This window comes from Sinocyclocheilus grahami, unplaced genomic scaffold (assembly GCF_001515645.1).
Source record: "Sinocyclocheilus grahami isolate Dianchi unplaced genomic scaffold, SAMN03320097.WGS_v1.1 scaffold368.1, whole genome shotgun sequence".
NCBI lineage: Eukaryota > Metazoa > Chordata > Actinopteri > Cypriniformes > Cyprinidae > Sinocyclocheilus > Sinocyclocheilus grahami.
This window is the reverse complement of record NW_015505547.1, coordinates 914,740-928,836: the sequence shown is the minus strand read 5'-3', so window position 1 is coordinate 928,836 and position 14,097 is coordinate 914,740. Positions and strand designations below refer to the sequence as shown.

The following is a 14,097-nucleotide window of genomic DNA, read 5'->3' as shown; positions in this document are numbered from 1 at the left end:
CCCCCCCAGACCAACACCAATGGCATTTTAAAACATCATGGTTTTGAAATGAAACTTACAGAGCAAAAGCATTTTACCCAACAACACCATGTGGTAACGATTAAGCCCTCACAGCAAATGTCCTGGAAAGATTTCCTAGAGTGTTTTCCACAAAGGGCCTATTGAGTTTAAGTTGCTGTAAAACCACTGACGTTTAAAATAGTGGCACTTCTTTTAATTCAAATTCAAATAACATTTGATGAATTTAGAGTACTACTTATACTAAAGGATTCAATATTTTACAGTAACATTATTTATGCTATATTTTTTGACAGTGAGAAATTTAAAGCCAAAGCTAATGGCATGATGGTGTACTGTTTTATTGGATGTAGAGTTGACAAGACTATTATTAATGTGAATGACAACATTTAATAGGCTACTACAGTTCTACAAATCACCATCAGAGAAATGAAAATTGTTTGACATTTTTAAATGAAAGGGTTACTTTAATACATTACATTCTGATCACTAATGCGGTGCTGACTGCCTTTTAAATGAAAGAGTAATTTACGTGTTTATTTATATATTTACTTTTACATGTTGGTTAGGATATCATTTGCATAATGTCCTTTAAACAAGCCAGCCTGGCAAAAGGAAACACGATCCTCCTCCGAACAGACTATAAATGGCCTGGGAGCAACGTGACACAATTCAGCGAAAGGAATATTCAAAGGGCACATGAGGCATACATTCAGACCCGTTACCATTATGTATTTTTTTTTACAATCAAATTACAAATAATTCAAAATGTTCACCATAATATATAAACTTGATCAAGAATGTGCTTAGTACACAATGTTCCAATGCGCACACAGTGTGTTTTCTTGTGCGTAAAAGTAACGAAGTGGATTATTTTATTTAAAAGTACTTGTAACAACAAAAATGCAATTTTTATAACTTGTTAATTATTCAAGTGTATTTCAAAATCGAATACCTGTGCATTACCCATTCCCAACTGCTGTTGGAACTTGGTTATCCTAAGTTGCATTGCATTGACTGTCTCTGTTAGACTGTCGATGGTTTGCTGCTGCTGGCTGCAGAACCAGACTGCCGTTGATCCCCCGACAGCGAAAATAAAGAAAACAATGGCAGGGACTGCATATTCTTTAAATCCCCTCGGTGGTGTTACGGATGGCGTCTCCAAGAGCAGCAAACTGTCGTCCTGTTTATTGGTACTTTTTCCTTTGCGTTTGGTCATCTTGGCTTCGCGGATGATCTGCACTGTAGACCGTAACACTCCCCCTTACTTGGTGATTTGGTTAGCTCTCTACTACCAGACCTCAACGCGGTATTGGGCCACAACGAAGGGGAATAATCAAAAGAGAACTTTCAAGCACGAGGAGCGTGAGTAGGGGGCGTTGTGCACTGAGAGGCGGTCTCAATTTCATGGCGCTGTGCGGCACGTACAAACTTACCCAATGTTTCAGTTTTTCAGATCTATCTATCTATCTATCTATCTATCTATCTATCTATCTATCATGTATATACTCTATCTATCCTGATACTGATGGGAAAATGCATCTCATTTTCATATTTATTTTTTTACTTTTTGTTTTTATGTTGTATACTTGTAACATAAAATGTATATACTCTATCCTGATACTGATGGTAATATCTATCTATCAATTTATCTATCTATCTATCTATCGATCTATCTATCAATCAATCAATCAATCAATCAATCAATCAATCAATCAATCTATCTATCTATCTATCTATCTATCTATCTATCTATCTATCTATCTATCTATCTATCTATCTATCTATCTATCCTGATACTGATCCTTAGATCTGGTCAGTAGGCCTCTATATTATAAAATAATTAGCTTAAATATTAAGAACATTGTGCAGTTTAATTTGATTTCTCTTACTCTATTTTGCAGACTCTCTAAAACTTTCAGACTGGTTGATGAAATCTCTCTTCAGATTTTCAGCAGAGATATGAAGACTTTGGTTAGGCCGTTCAAGGATGAGAATTACATTGCACTATTTATTTGGCTCCAGGAGTCTTGGTGGGTCCAAACTTCTTTCATTTTACAATGATGAATGTTATGAAACTTTGCATCTGGCTATCAATAGAGTTTTATTGAATGTAACCATAACTAATGGCTATATCTTTGCCTGACATCTAGACTGCTGTGACTTTATACACTATTGTCACAGACGTCTTTTAGTTTTTGAGACAACTCAAGGTAACCTGATGCTTCTAAAGAAATGAAACATGATTCTTCTTAGCTGATACATAGATAGACAGACAGACTGACAGACAGATCATTCAATACATATATGTTGAGATATATTTTTATTTCTTCCTTCTTTTTATTTTATTTTTTATTTAAGATCACATCAACTATTACATTTATTTCACTTTCAAGAAATATGATCACAGACTGTGTTGTTTGAAGTTTCTTTACTCTGTAAAACAAGAAAACTGAAAAGTAGTAGTTGTTGCCTAAAAGTTAAAATCATATGAATGATAAACCTCATATCTAAAACATTAACCAAAATATGTTAATTAATATTAAAATAGAAGATATACCTTTGACTATAAGTTTGGTGGAGCACTCATCATGACCAAGGGGGCTTTCGGCTACAACCTTGTACTCTCCCATGTCTTTGGGTCCAACCCTCAGGATGAGCAGTGAACAAACACCACACACGTTTGTGATGTAGTAGTTGGGGTTTGTGTTGAGGCTGACATTATTATGGTACCAGGTAATATGTGGGGTTGGGTTGCCCGTCACAGCACAGCTCATATAGCACTCATAACCTGGCGGAGCAGCGTGAAGTTTCAAAGGAACAATAAATTTCGGGGCTGCCTGGAAGTCGAGGGTCTTTGATACAGGCATGCTATATGTGAATTTTTCTGAAAGAGATGAAAAAATGGCAAAAAAGTGATTATTTAGTTGTAGTAGTGTCCATTTTTGGTCACCTCACATTATGCATCACAATTATCTGTTTGTGCATCTGGGTTATAATGCCCAAGTGAAGGTACAATATAAGCTGGAGGGCTGTGAGCAATTTATGAAGCATATGAAGTGCGCACCATCACTTGCAAAACAATTATCCAGAGCTACTGTAATAGGCCACCATGTACTGTACTGCAGCAGTCAACCTTATAGGAACAACATTTTCAGAACAAGGAGGAAATAGTTTAGTGGTGATGTGTCAGGGACAGCATCACAAATCCCAGAAGTATAAACCTGGTTAAGGGTGACCCATAAATAGAGTTTCATAGATCTTCTATCATCACTGTGCCCTTGAGCAAGACACTTATCTCTGACTTCTCCAAGGGACTCACTGCAATTAGTGTTCTGTAAATTGCTTTGGGAAAAGGTGTCTGTTAAATGGCAAGTAGCCTAGACCACTGCACTGCTGGTTGTAATGCAGTCGAGACCATTGATTGTCCAAACGTAATTTGTTTTGGTTCATAATGATACTATGGATTATTTTTCATCACTAACAAGATTTTAGATTGAAATTTATATGAATATATTTTACATTTAAATGTCCCAGAGGCAATGCTGTCAAAAAGGGATAGTTGGACCAAAAATGAAAAATCCATTGACAATCCTTGACTTGTTCCAAAACTGCATGAGTTTCTTCCCTCTGTTGAACACAAAAGAAGATATTTTGAAGAATGCTGGCAATCATACAGTTGATGGTAGCCATTGACTTCCATAGTATTTTTTTTTCTCCATACTATGAAAGTCAATGGCTAACATCAACTGTTGTTTATCAGCATTACCAACATATCTTCTTTTGAGTTCAACAGAAGAAAGAAACTACAGGTTTGAACAACCCGAGGGTGAGTAAATGATGAAAGAATTTAAATTTTTAGGCAATTAGTAAATATATAATAGTATATATATATATAATTAATTAATTTTACATTAAACATTTAGAATACTGGAAAATATAAATATGATTTTTTTAAAATATATTTTAAATAAACTAAACAAAAAACTCAATAAAATCATCCACAAACCTCTTTTTTTGGTGGTTCCCCATACTGGAGACACTGAGGGCTCTGAGAGGCCTATATCATTCTTGGCAAACACTCTGAAATAGTACTCTCTTCCTGGCAAGATGTTAATGACTGTGAATTTGTTGTTGAACAAGCAGTCAACCAGTGTAAGCCATGTTTGCTTGACAGAGTCCCGCTTCATCACCATGTAGTGCAGATGGTTGTCTCGTTTCTCATCGGGAGAAGGAGTCCATGACAGAGTCACAGTGCCTTGGATATGCTGTTCCAGTTCTACAGGACCTGGAGGCTTGGGATCATCTGGAGATGAAAAATAAACAAATACGCATATAGAATCACTATATTATTCTATACTATATATAGTAGCATATATAATAGTATATATATATATATAATTAATTAATTTTACATTAAACATTTAGAATACTGGAAAATATAAATATGATTTTTTAAAAATATATTTTAAATAAACTAAACAAAAAACTCAATAAAATCATCCACAAACCTCTTTTTTTGGTGGTTCCCCATACTGGAGACACTGAAGGCTCTGAGAGGCCTATATCATTCTTGGCAAACACTCTGAAATAGTACTCTCTTCCTGGCAAGATGTTAATGACTGTGAATTTGTTGTTGAACAAGCAGTCAACCAGTGTAAGCCATGTTTGCTTGACAGAGTCCCGCTTCATCACCATGTAGTGCAGATGGTTGTCTCGTTTCTCATCGGGAGAAGGAGTCCATGACAGAGTCACAGTGCCTTGGATATGCTGTTCCAGTTCTACAGGACCTGGAGGCTTGGGATCATCTGGAGATGAAAAATAAACAAATACGCATATAGAATCACTATATTATTCTATACTATATATAGTAGCATTAGAACCATACCATGGGTTTTGATATTCACATAAAAATTAAATGTATTTTTATTTTTTACATTAATTTGATATATTGTTGCCATTTAAAAAAATATTAAGTACTATTTAGAAATATTACTAAAATGACATGTCCTTAACATTAGTTAAGATTTAGGTAAGAAATTTAAGGAGTTTGGTTACCAGTGACTCTTATTTCAATAGTGAAGGTGTCCTGGCCCACCATATTCTTCACATTGACAGTATAAATGCCAGTGTCAGACTGCTCTGAGGTGTAAATAAATAGCTGAGAACCTTTTTCAAAATTAGTAATTGTCACATGTTTGGCTACAGGAACACCATTCTTTAGCCATGTTATGTCTGGTAAAGGAGAGGCCTGTGGATAAAATAAAACAAATACTCAGTCCTGATATACAGTATTATACAAAAGGAGTGTTAATATTTTGTCACGTGTGAATATGCTTTTGGTAAAATAAGATATATTTTGATACCCTACCTCAAAACTGACACTGACACGAACAGTGTTTCCAGCTTTAACAACCATGAAACTTTTCATTTTTTTGTCAGTGAACTTTGGCTTTACTAAAAAATAAAAAGAGCCAGATTAATTTATCTTTGTGTGAAATTTAAAGCTAAAAGTCAAAGATATTCAAAACAACAACAACAACAACACAAAACCCCCCCAAGATTCTTTACCTGGAGGAGGCATGGCAATGATGTAATTGTCAAAGCTCTGTGGAAGCCCCTCTCCTCCTTCATTGACAGCGATCACTCTAACCCAATACATGACCATTGACTTCAATCCCACAGCAGTGAAGGAAGTCTGAATCACTGCGTTTGTATTGCAACGGCTCCACTCAAGTTGATCTGTGGGTCTGATTTCCACAAAATAGCCTTTTGCTTCATCTTCCTCACCTTTGACTTCCTTAGGTTTAGTCCAGGAAAGAGATAGACTGGTGTAGCTCGATCCAGTAATTTTGAGGTCTTTAACCTTACCAGGAGGCTCTGGGGAAAGTAACATAACAAATATTTGCTTAAAAATTCTAGATATTTGTGTACTCTATCTGGCAAGTCACCATTTCAGTATAGAGTGGTATTGAGTATAAATTTGTTGAGCATGTCTTACTTTTGGGGTCCCTTGCAATTGCACATTCAGACGGCCCACTTGGTTCCCCAGGCCCGCATGTGTTAATAGCGCTCACTCTGAACTCATACTCCACACCTTCGATTACATCTTTTACTGCATATTTTTTGTCTAAATATGAAATGAAAACATTAAAATTGTGCTGTATTTCAAATGAGAGAAAAACACTTTCTAGCTACTTTAGCTACTTTAATTAAAATTCTATTAAATTAATATTTTATTTAAATTATATATAAATTAATTTAATACCTCGGATTGGATCATCTTTTGGGTTTGCTTGACTCCAAAAATTGCTACCTTTTTTGCGTTTTTCAACATTATATCCAATGATACTGCCCCCTCCAGTGCTGGAGGGAGAAAGCCAGGCCAAGTTAATGCAGTCTTTAAAGGCACTGACTATTTTAGGAGGAGCAGGAGAGCCAGGGAATGCTGAGAACAAAAAGAACACATTTTATTATGTATAAACCACACTTCCTTTTCTAAAAACTAGCAACTGATAATTTACTACATCAAAATACAGAAAGAAATCAGTAATCTCACCCAAAGTGCCAGCAGCAATATCATTAGTTGTCAAGACTTCACTGAAGCCCTCCAAGTTTTTTGCCCGGATTCTGTAACAGTACTTTCGGCCACGATCTATGTTTGTGTCTCTGTAGGTAGGCTGTCCAGGAATGTCTCCGATTTTAGTCCAGGTGTTCCGTCCCAGCTGCTGTCGCTCCAGGTTGTAATTAGTCACTGGACAACCACCATCATTCTTTGGGGGTCTCCATTTAAACTCAATGGCAGACAAGGAGCTTTCTACGATTTCTACAGGTCCTTGTGGTGGAGTTGGCCTGTCTGGAAAAACAAAAAAATATATATAGAGTACTGATGGGTCACAAAGGTAGAACCATTGATTAGTCATCCAACAACCAAACAGTTAAATCAGTTAATCTCAGATTTTTTGTTCTTTTGTAGTTTTGATATTTTTAGTGATGGTTCTTTAATTAGCATGCAAACAGCTATAGCATTCTAAGAGATGTGTGCTACAGCTATAAATAAAACACAGACAGATGTCTTTGACTGTTGCATAGATATATGTAGATTTAATATTCTTCTAAAATATGCTTTCACAGATAATTTTTTGCAGTTTAGACATTTTCTTAATATTAAGTTTGCAATACATACCAAGTACTGTAAGTTTGGAAGTTGCCTCCACAGTGGCAAATTCATTCTTGATTTTGATTTTTATCTCTCCAGTGTCTTTGCGCTGACACTTAGTAAGAAGTAGACGGCTATGAGTGGAAGACTTTTCAATCCTGACACCGTGACCCTCCAGCAACTCTTCGTTCTCTTTAAACCACTGAATCTTAATTGGTTCTTTGCCTGAAAATGGTAGTTTGAAGGAAGCATTTTCTCCTGCTTTGACAATAACAGGCTCTGAGAATTTACTCAAGGCATCTGCATCAATTTTGGGTGGATCTGAAGAAATGAGAGGAAAGAAAATTTGTAATTGCTTTACTATAAACCAGGGCTGGGTGGTACAGTAGAGGTTTTGTTTATTCACAGGCAAGAATAAACTACCACACAGCATGCCTCTTTTATGGGTCGGATGTTAATACATTACATTTTACAGAAAGCATCGTATTTTGAAGTGAAGCATCAAAAGAGAATATCTGAAAAAAGGTTATTATAATCACCTGATACCTTTGCCCTACCATAGAGCTTACACTGGCAAATAATGTAAATAATCGATTATGGCTCCTACAAAATTAAATGCATTTTACTACCAATTTTATGTTGACATGCAAAGAGAAAAGCAGAAAACACACCTACCCTTAACATTTAGTGCAGCCTCTGATTTACGTCCTTCTGCCTCAAACTTATATTTTCCAGCATCTCTTTCTTGGCAGTCATTGATGATTAGTTTGTGGTAAGCCCCATCTTTGACAATTTTAATTCCATCCTTTGACTCCAACTGATGTAAAAGAAAAAAATGCATTTAATTTTTGTAATGCATGATATATCCACTAACGGCCAAAAGTTAAGATTAACTAGGATTTTTAAAAATGTTTTGAAACTGTCTTTGATGCTCACTAAGGTTGCATTTATTTGAACACATAAACAGTAAAAACTGTGATATTGTGAAATATTATTACAATTTAAAATCTATTGAATATGATTTGTAAAATGTGATTAATTCCTGTAATGGCAAAGCTGAATTTTCAGCAGCCATTATTCCAGACTTCATTAGAAAATTCAGTTTGGCCTCTTACAGGAATAATCACATTTTAAATATATTACAATAGATAACATTATATATACTGAAATTGGTTGACAAATATGGATACATATAATACATTTCTGTACATTATAACCTTTTTTCCATCTTTGTACCATAATCCATTGCTATCTTCACTGCTAAGTTTGCAGGACAACTCTGCTGATTCTCCAACATTGGCTGCAGTATCTGACAACCCGTTCAGGAAGTGGACTCCATGGTCTGGATAAAAGTGCACAGGAAATATGTCAGATTACATTGTTTCAGCACTGAGAAACAGGTGACTTTATATTAATGTGGAATTTCAGACATGAACGCATACCTATGATGTTGTTAGGAATCAGCTCACCGACTCTTGTACGCTTCTTGTCACCTGACCCGTCTCTACCTGATCCATCTAAATCCAATCCATCACCTTTTCCATGACTTCCACTCCCATCTCCTAACCCATTTACCAAGGTACCATTTCTTCCTTTTCCGTTCTTCCCCGTTCCATCACCCTCACTCACATCTCCCAGGCTAGATCCTCCACTGCCTTTTCCTGCTGCCATAGCTGCCATCCTTTCAGCAGCTTCTCTCTCGGCCTTGGCCTTCCTGGCTGCCTCATCTCTTTCAGCTTGGGCTCTACAGGCCGCCTCATCTCTTTCAGCTTGGGCCCTCCTGGCCGCCTCATCTAGTTCTTCCCAAGCTTTTCTGGCTGCCTCATCTCGCTCGGCCTTTGCCTTCCTAGCCACCTCATCTTGTTCGGCCTGAACCCTTCTGGCTGCCTCATCTCTTTCAGACTGGGCCCTCCTGGCCGCTTCATCTTTTTCAGCCTGGGCCTTCCTCGCTGCCTCATCTCTTTCAGCCTGGGCCTTCCTGGCTGTTTCATCTTTTTCAGCCTGTGCCCTCCTGGCCGCCTCGTCCTTTTCCCTCTGCAGTCTGGCTTTCTCTTCTGCTAAACGTCTGGCTAGTTCATCTGCACCATCATCTTTCCCGCGGGCACTGGGATCATCTGAAATCAGTATCAGTTACAGTATATACTATAAGTGATATACAGTGATCAGACAAAATTCAGTATTGTAAAATTGGCAATTTTGGGTGTTTTGTGTTTCCATCTGGTAAGCCTGCTTGATTTTGTTTGGCTCCACTTTGAACATAGTGTGATAAATTAGTGTATTCCTGGAAATAAGTGTTGTTTCACCAGGGTCCATATATGTACACTAGTGGTCAAAAGTTTGGAATAATTAAGAAGTCTGTTATGTTTATCAAGGCTGCATTTATTTGATGAAAATACAATGCAAAACAGTAAAATTGTGAACTATTATTACAATAGTGTCTTTTTGATCAAATACATGCAGCCTTGGTCTTCCAAAAACATTAAAAAAATCTTAATCATTCCAAATATTTGACCGGTATGCATATGCATTTAAAGTGCATGTAAACACAATTCACCTAAATAGAAAATAAAGCAACTTACCTTCCACATCCAGAGTCCCCTGGCTTGACCTGAGCCCAGCAATAGCCGTATAGACTCCCTTGTCCTCTTTTGTACAATTTTTCACTGCTAGTTTGTGGACTTGCTTGTCTTCTGACACGGCAATGTCATATTTTTCCCCATGCTCAACAGAGATGTCATTAGCACACCAGGTGATTTGGGGTACAGGGTCCGATAAGGCACATTCAAACACCGCATCCTGCCCCTCAATTACTTTAGTGTCTTTCAGTGTGGTATTTAACTCCACATCAGGCACTGGAGGCACAAAACAATTCTTGAACATTTATGGATTTTATGAAAAACCAAATTTTCACTGCACAACTTCACTAGCCTGTTCTTTAACCTTCAAATAAGGCATGTTGCCTAATAGCAATACTGTGACATTTAATATAATAATTAGTTACTTCTAATATCTTAAACAAACAAACAAACAAACATAAAAAGCATTGATATTATAACTACTTACACACTAGGGAAGTTGAGAACATGTTCACCTCCTCTACATCCACTTGATATAACCCAGCATCTTCTGGGCCAACATCTCTAATGCTGAACAAGTATGTTTCACCAAATTTCTGCATATTATGTTTTGTGTCCTCATCAGTTCCATCTCCATAGTCAAGCATTTCCCCATCCTGGTAATAGTAAATTGAAGTTCATTACTCTCAAAGCAGTATTGTTGATGACACTGAGGCTATTTAAGTGAGGGCACTTACTTTGAAGAGAAGGATTTTGCTGTTAGGATCCTTTAATTTCATGTCGAGTTCAAATTCCGCTGTGCCATCCATTTTTACCTCGATCTGTTTCAAGCTGTGGATTTTCTCAACATACTTGAAGACAGAAAAATCAAGAGTGGAGATTTTTCATACTGTATGTGTATAAAAAACAGTGGTGCAGAAATTAGTATGATACTCAAAGCAAACAAGACCTTTGACTGTTCTGCCTCTCTTTCCTTTTTCTTCTGGTTAAGTTTTCTCAGCATCCACCTGAAGTCGGTGACTCCAAATTCCTGACAAATCCGTTCATAATCTTTCCTGGGTGCACTTAGTAACACCTCCCAGAACCTCGGATCGATTTCTCCTTCATTCCATTGTTTTTCTTTTCTCTTCCCAACCCTAAATGTATTTAGTATGGTTACAGATCAGACTGCTTGTTTTGGTTACTTAGAAATGTCCTATCATTATGGTTTTCTATGTCTCTATACAAGTAAATACTAACATATAAAAGGTATGGTGAAGGTAAATATATGATGCAATGATACGTTACGTTTTCTTCAGCATTTTTCTGAACTCATCAGGGTCACTTTTGGGGGCTGACATTTTTTTAAAGACATTTTTAAAAGTTATTTTGACACTCTGAATGCTCTTTAACAATCATAAGATTTTCCAATACATTTTATTTCATTTGAGGTGTCATTATCTTTGAGTTACATAAATACCTGGCGCTCTTTTCTTGAACCCAACTGAAAAGAAGAGAAACAGATTGATTTAGGCCTATATGTGATATAGCATTTTTATTTTAATCAGTAATAGATCAATATATTCAAATGCACTTTATGAATTTCCTACCCTCAATGACATTCAGTGCAGCAGTACAAACCGCCTTTCCAAATGGATTTATAGCAAAACATTTGTATGTGTCTGCTTGATCCGAATCTACATTTGGTATCTGTAGAACGGAAACAAAAGCCATATCAAATGTTGTTAAAGAAAAACAAAACACAGGTAGATTATAAATAAATTACATTTAAAAAAAAGGCACTGTTCCAGTTTGTCTATAGTGTGTTAGAAAAGTTCTGAAAAATTATGATGTGTGTTATTTTAAAAGAATGCCATGCAGTGACAAATTAGTATAAAGTGTCACCATAGCAAACAGATATGATTAACTCTACCAGGTGCATTTATTTTTCTTGTTACACAGACAGACTTTTGTTATTGTCACTGAGAACATTATAAGGTCTTATCCCTGATAAAGGGCTGATATGTGTAAATAAAGAATATGAAAAACTATCTACCAGCCACCTGTCCCATGCCACCTTGTGAATATCTCTTCACGAGATAGTAAAATTCAAGCAATATGCCCTATGTAGAAATATGTTTCATAACGACATGGGAAGTGCTATATACATGTATATAGAATACCATTTTACTGTGTTGATGTCTAGTCAGTAACTAAACCAATGAACCAATAAAGATATATTAGGAGGTGATATTATACATTTTGCACGTAAAGTAACACAAGACTGGCATAAATTCTTTTTAACGCCATGATAAGGTACATGATCCTTACCAATCATTTTACAAGCATTTTACCCCTGGTTTTGATAGGTCACATACCTCATAAATTTATCAGAGATGTGCTACAAGTGCAATTATGCTTTAGCTTAGGAGAGCAAATCATACTGAATTATTATAATAACAGAATATGAGGAGAACTGCTGTATAACTATTTACGTGAAAAAGTAAAGCACCTTCACTGATAAGTCACTCAACATACAAGCAGAATACTATGGTTAAAACATCAGTGTGTTTTAGTAGAGCACTACAGAACCTTTGCTACGTTAAGTTCTTAGAAAACGATTTTATTCAGCCGGACTTTGGCAATCATATGTAAGAAAGCACTTTAACATTATTTGATAGCATCTTAAACACTTTAGTGCAATCTGAGCATCACAACATACCATCTGGAATCCTATATTTAATATGCATCAATACTTAGAATCAGGTCTGTGGTTGGGTATCTTCACATACAGGCTACAAGTCAAACCTGAAAACTGTTAGCTTTCAGATTGCTTTCTATATTATTTACTAATAAAGATTAATGTGTAATATTGTATATTTCAAGGTTCTCATCTGGAAAAAAATGAAGTGAAAGAAGAAGGAAGGAGAAGCAACTCACCTTCACGTGTAGCTAACTTGCTCTGTCAACACAACCGTGTTTGACTCCCACAATTTATTGCAGTCTCTCCATTTTGTTCTGCAATAAAACAGTAGTGGGCCAAATTGAAACCTCTCAAGCACAATTTATCAGAGATGTGCTACAAGTGCAATTATGCTTTAGCTTAGGAGAGCAAATCATACTGAATTATTATAATAACAGAATATGAGGAGAACTGCTGTATAACTATTTACGTGAAAAAGTAAAGCACCTTCACTGATAAGCCACTCAACATACAAGCAGAATACTACGGTTAAAACATCAGTGTGTTTTAGTAGAGCACTACAGAACCTTTGCTACATTAAGTTCTTAGAAAACGATTTTATTCAGCCTGACTTTGGCAATCACATGTAAGAAAGCACTTTAACATTATTTGATAGCATCTTAAACACTTTAGTGCAATCTGAGCATCACAACATACCATCTGGAATCCTATATTTAATATGCATCAATACTTAGAATCAGGTCTGTGGTTGGTTATCTTCTCATATAGGCTACAAGTTGAACCTGAAAACTGATAGCTTTCAGATTGCTTTCTATATTATTTACTAATAAAGATTAATGTGTAATATTGTATATTTCAAGGTTCTCATCTGGAAAAAAATGCAGACCATCATAGAAGGAGCACTGGGTTCTCCAGGCCCAGACATATTAATGGCTGTTACTCTGAACTCATACTCTGACCCCACTGACACATCCTTCACTGCATATTTCAGATCTGTAAGAGGTAGAGACCACTTAGTTGTATTGTGAGGTTAGGTGCTTGCTAATGGTTATTTATTGATTTGTCATAGCAGTTGTTTTTCAGACTCAACATTTAGTAGAGCTGGAAGTCAGTGCCTTTCATTCAGTGTGGAGTTTGATATAAAAAAATACCTTGGATAGGGTCCTTAACTGGGTTCAGAGTCACCCACTGGTTTGTATCTGTTTTGCGTTTCTCTAGCTGGTAGCCCAAGATTTTATTCCCTCCATCTTTCTCTGGTGGGGTCCATGTTAGGTTTATACAGTTTTTGAATGCACTGACCACCTTTGGCGTGCCTGGTGGACCAGGGAACACTGCCAACACATAGGTGATATAAATATTAGATGACTTCAGTACTTCTCATATGACACATTTAGCAGTAAACACTTAAGAAGTTTACTTAAAGAGCCAGCCATGATTTTTTCAGTCTCCATCGCTTCACTGATGCCCTCAAGATTCTCAGCGTAGATGCTATAGATGTACCTCTTACCAAGAGACACGTTTCTGTCTCTGAAGGTTAGATGGTTAGCTGAAATATCCCCAACCCTTTTCCAGGTATTCTGCCCGACCTGTTGACGCTCAATTATGTAGTTGGTTAATTCTGAGCCACCATCATCCTTCGGAGGATTCCATTTCAATTCAAG

General features: G+C 36.5%; 2 protein-coding genes across 2 annotated transcripts in view; both read right to left on the bottom strand.

Annotated features, from left to right (window-relative positions):
• LOC107549324 (probable serine/threonine-protein kinase kinX) overlaps positions 1–1,382 on the bottom strand; it is a 9,662-nt gene extending 8,280 nt beyond the window's left edge. The window contains exon 1 of the mRNA XM_016230372.1: positions 974–1,382. Coding sequence (XP_016085858.1) covers positions 974–1,237 — 264 coding nt within the window. The 5' untranslated portion in view covers positions 1,238–1,382. The remainder of the gene's footprint in view (positions 1–973) is intronic.
• Positions 1,383–2,449: 1,067 nt separating this feature from the next.
• Positions 2,450–14,097, bottom strand: part of LOC107549308 (immunoglobulin-like and fibronectin type III domain-containing protein 1) — a 19,984-nt gene continuing 8,336 nt past the window's right edge. The window contains exons 18-39 of the mRNA XM_016230349.1: positions 13,588–13,767; positions 13,377–13,429; positions 11,343–11,472; positions 11,213–11,236; positions 11,041–11,086; positions 10,703–10,889; positions 10,491–10,604; positions 10,241–10,409; positions 9,757–10,029; positions 8,620–9,291; positions 8,395–8,519; positions 7,853–7,994; positions 7,205–7,498; positions 6,578–6,874; positions 6,287–6,466; positions 6,020–6,148; positions 5,590–5,898; positions 5,390–5,475; positions 5,077–5,269; positions 4,530–4,826; positions 2,579–2,905; positions 2,450–2,454 (exon numbers count right to left, since the gene is read on the bottom strand). Coding sequence (XP_016085835.1) covers positions 2,450–2,454; positions 2,579–2,905; positions 4,530–4,826; positions 5,077–5,269; positions 5,390–5,475; positions 5,590–5,898; positions 6,020–6,148; positions 6,287–6,466; positions 6,578–6,874; positions 7,205–7,498; positions 7,853–7,994; positions 8,395–8,519; positions 8,620–9,291; positions 9,757–10,029; positions 10,241–10,409; positions 10,491–10,604; positions 10,703–10,889; positions 11,041–11,086; positions 11,213–11,236; positions 11,343–11,472; positions 13,377–13,429; positions 13,588–13,767 — 4,232 coding nt within the window. The remainder of the gene's footprint in view (positions 2,455–2,578; positions 2,906–4,529; positions 4,827–5,076; positions 5,270–5,389; positions 5,476–5,589; positions 5,899–6,019; positions 6,149–6,286; positions 6,467–6,577; positions 6,875–7,204; positions 7,499–7,852; positions 7,995–8,394; positions 8,520–8,619; positions 9,292–9,756; positions 10,030–10,240; positions 10,410–10,490; positions 10,605–10,702; positions 10,890–11,040; positions 11,087–11,212; positions 11,237–11,342; positions 11,473–13,376; positions 13,430–13,587; positions 13,768–14,097) is intronic.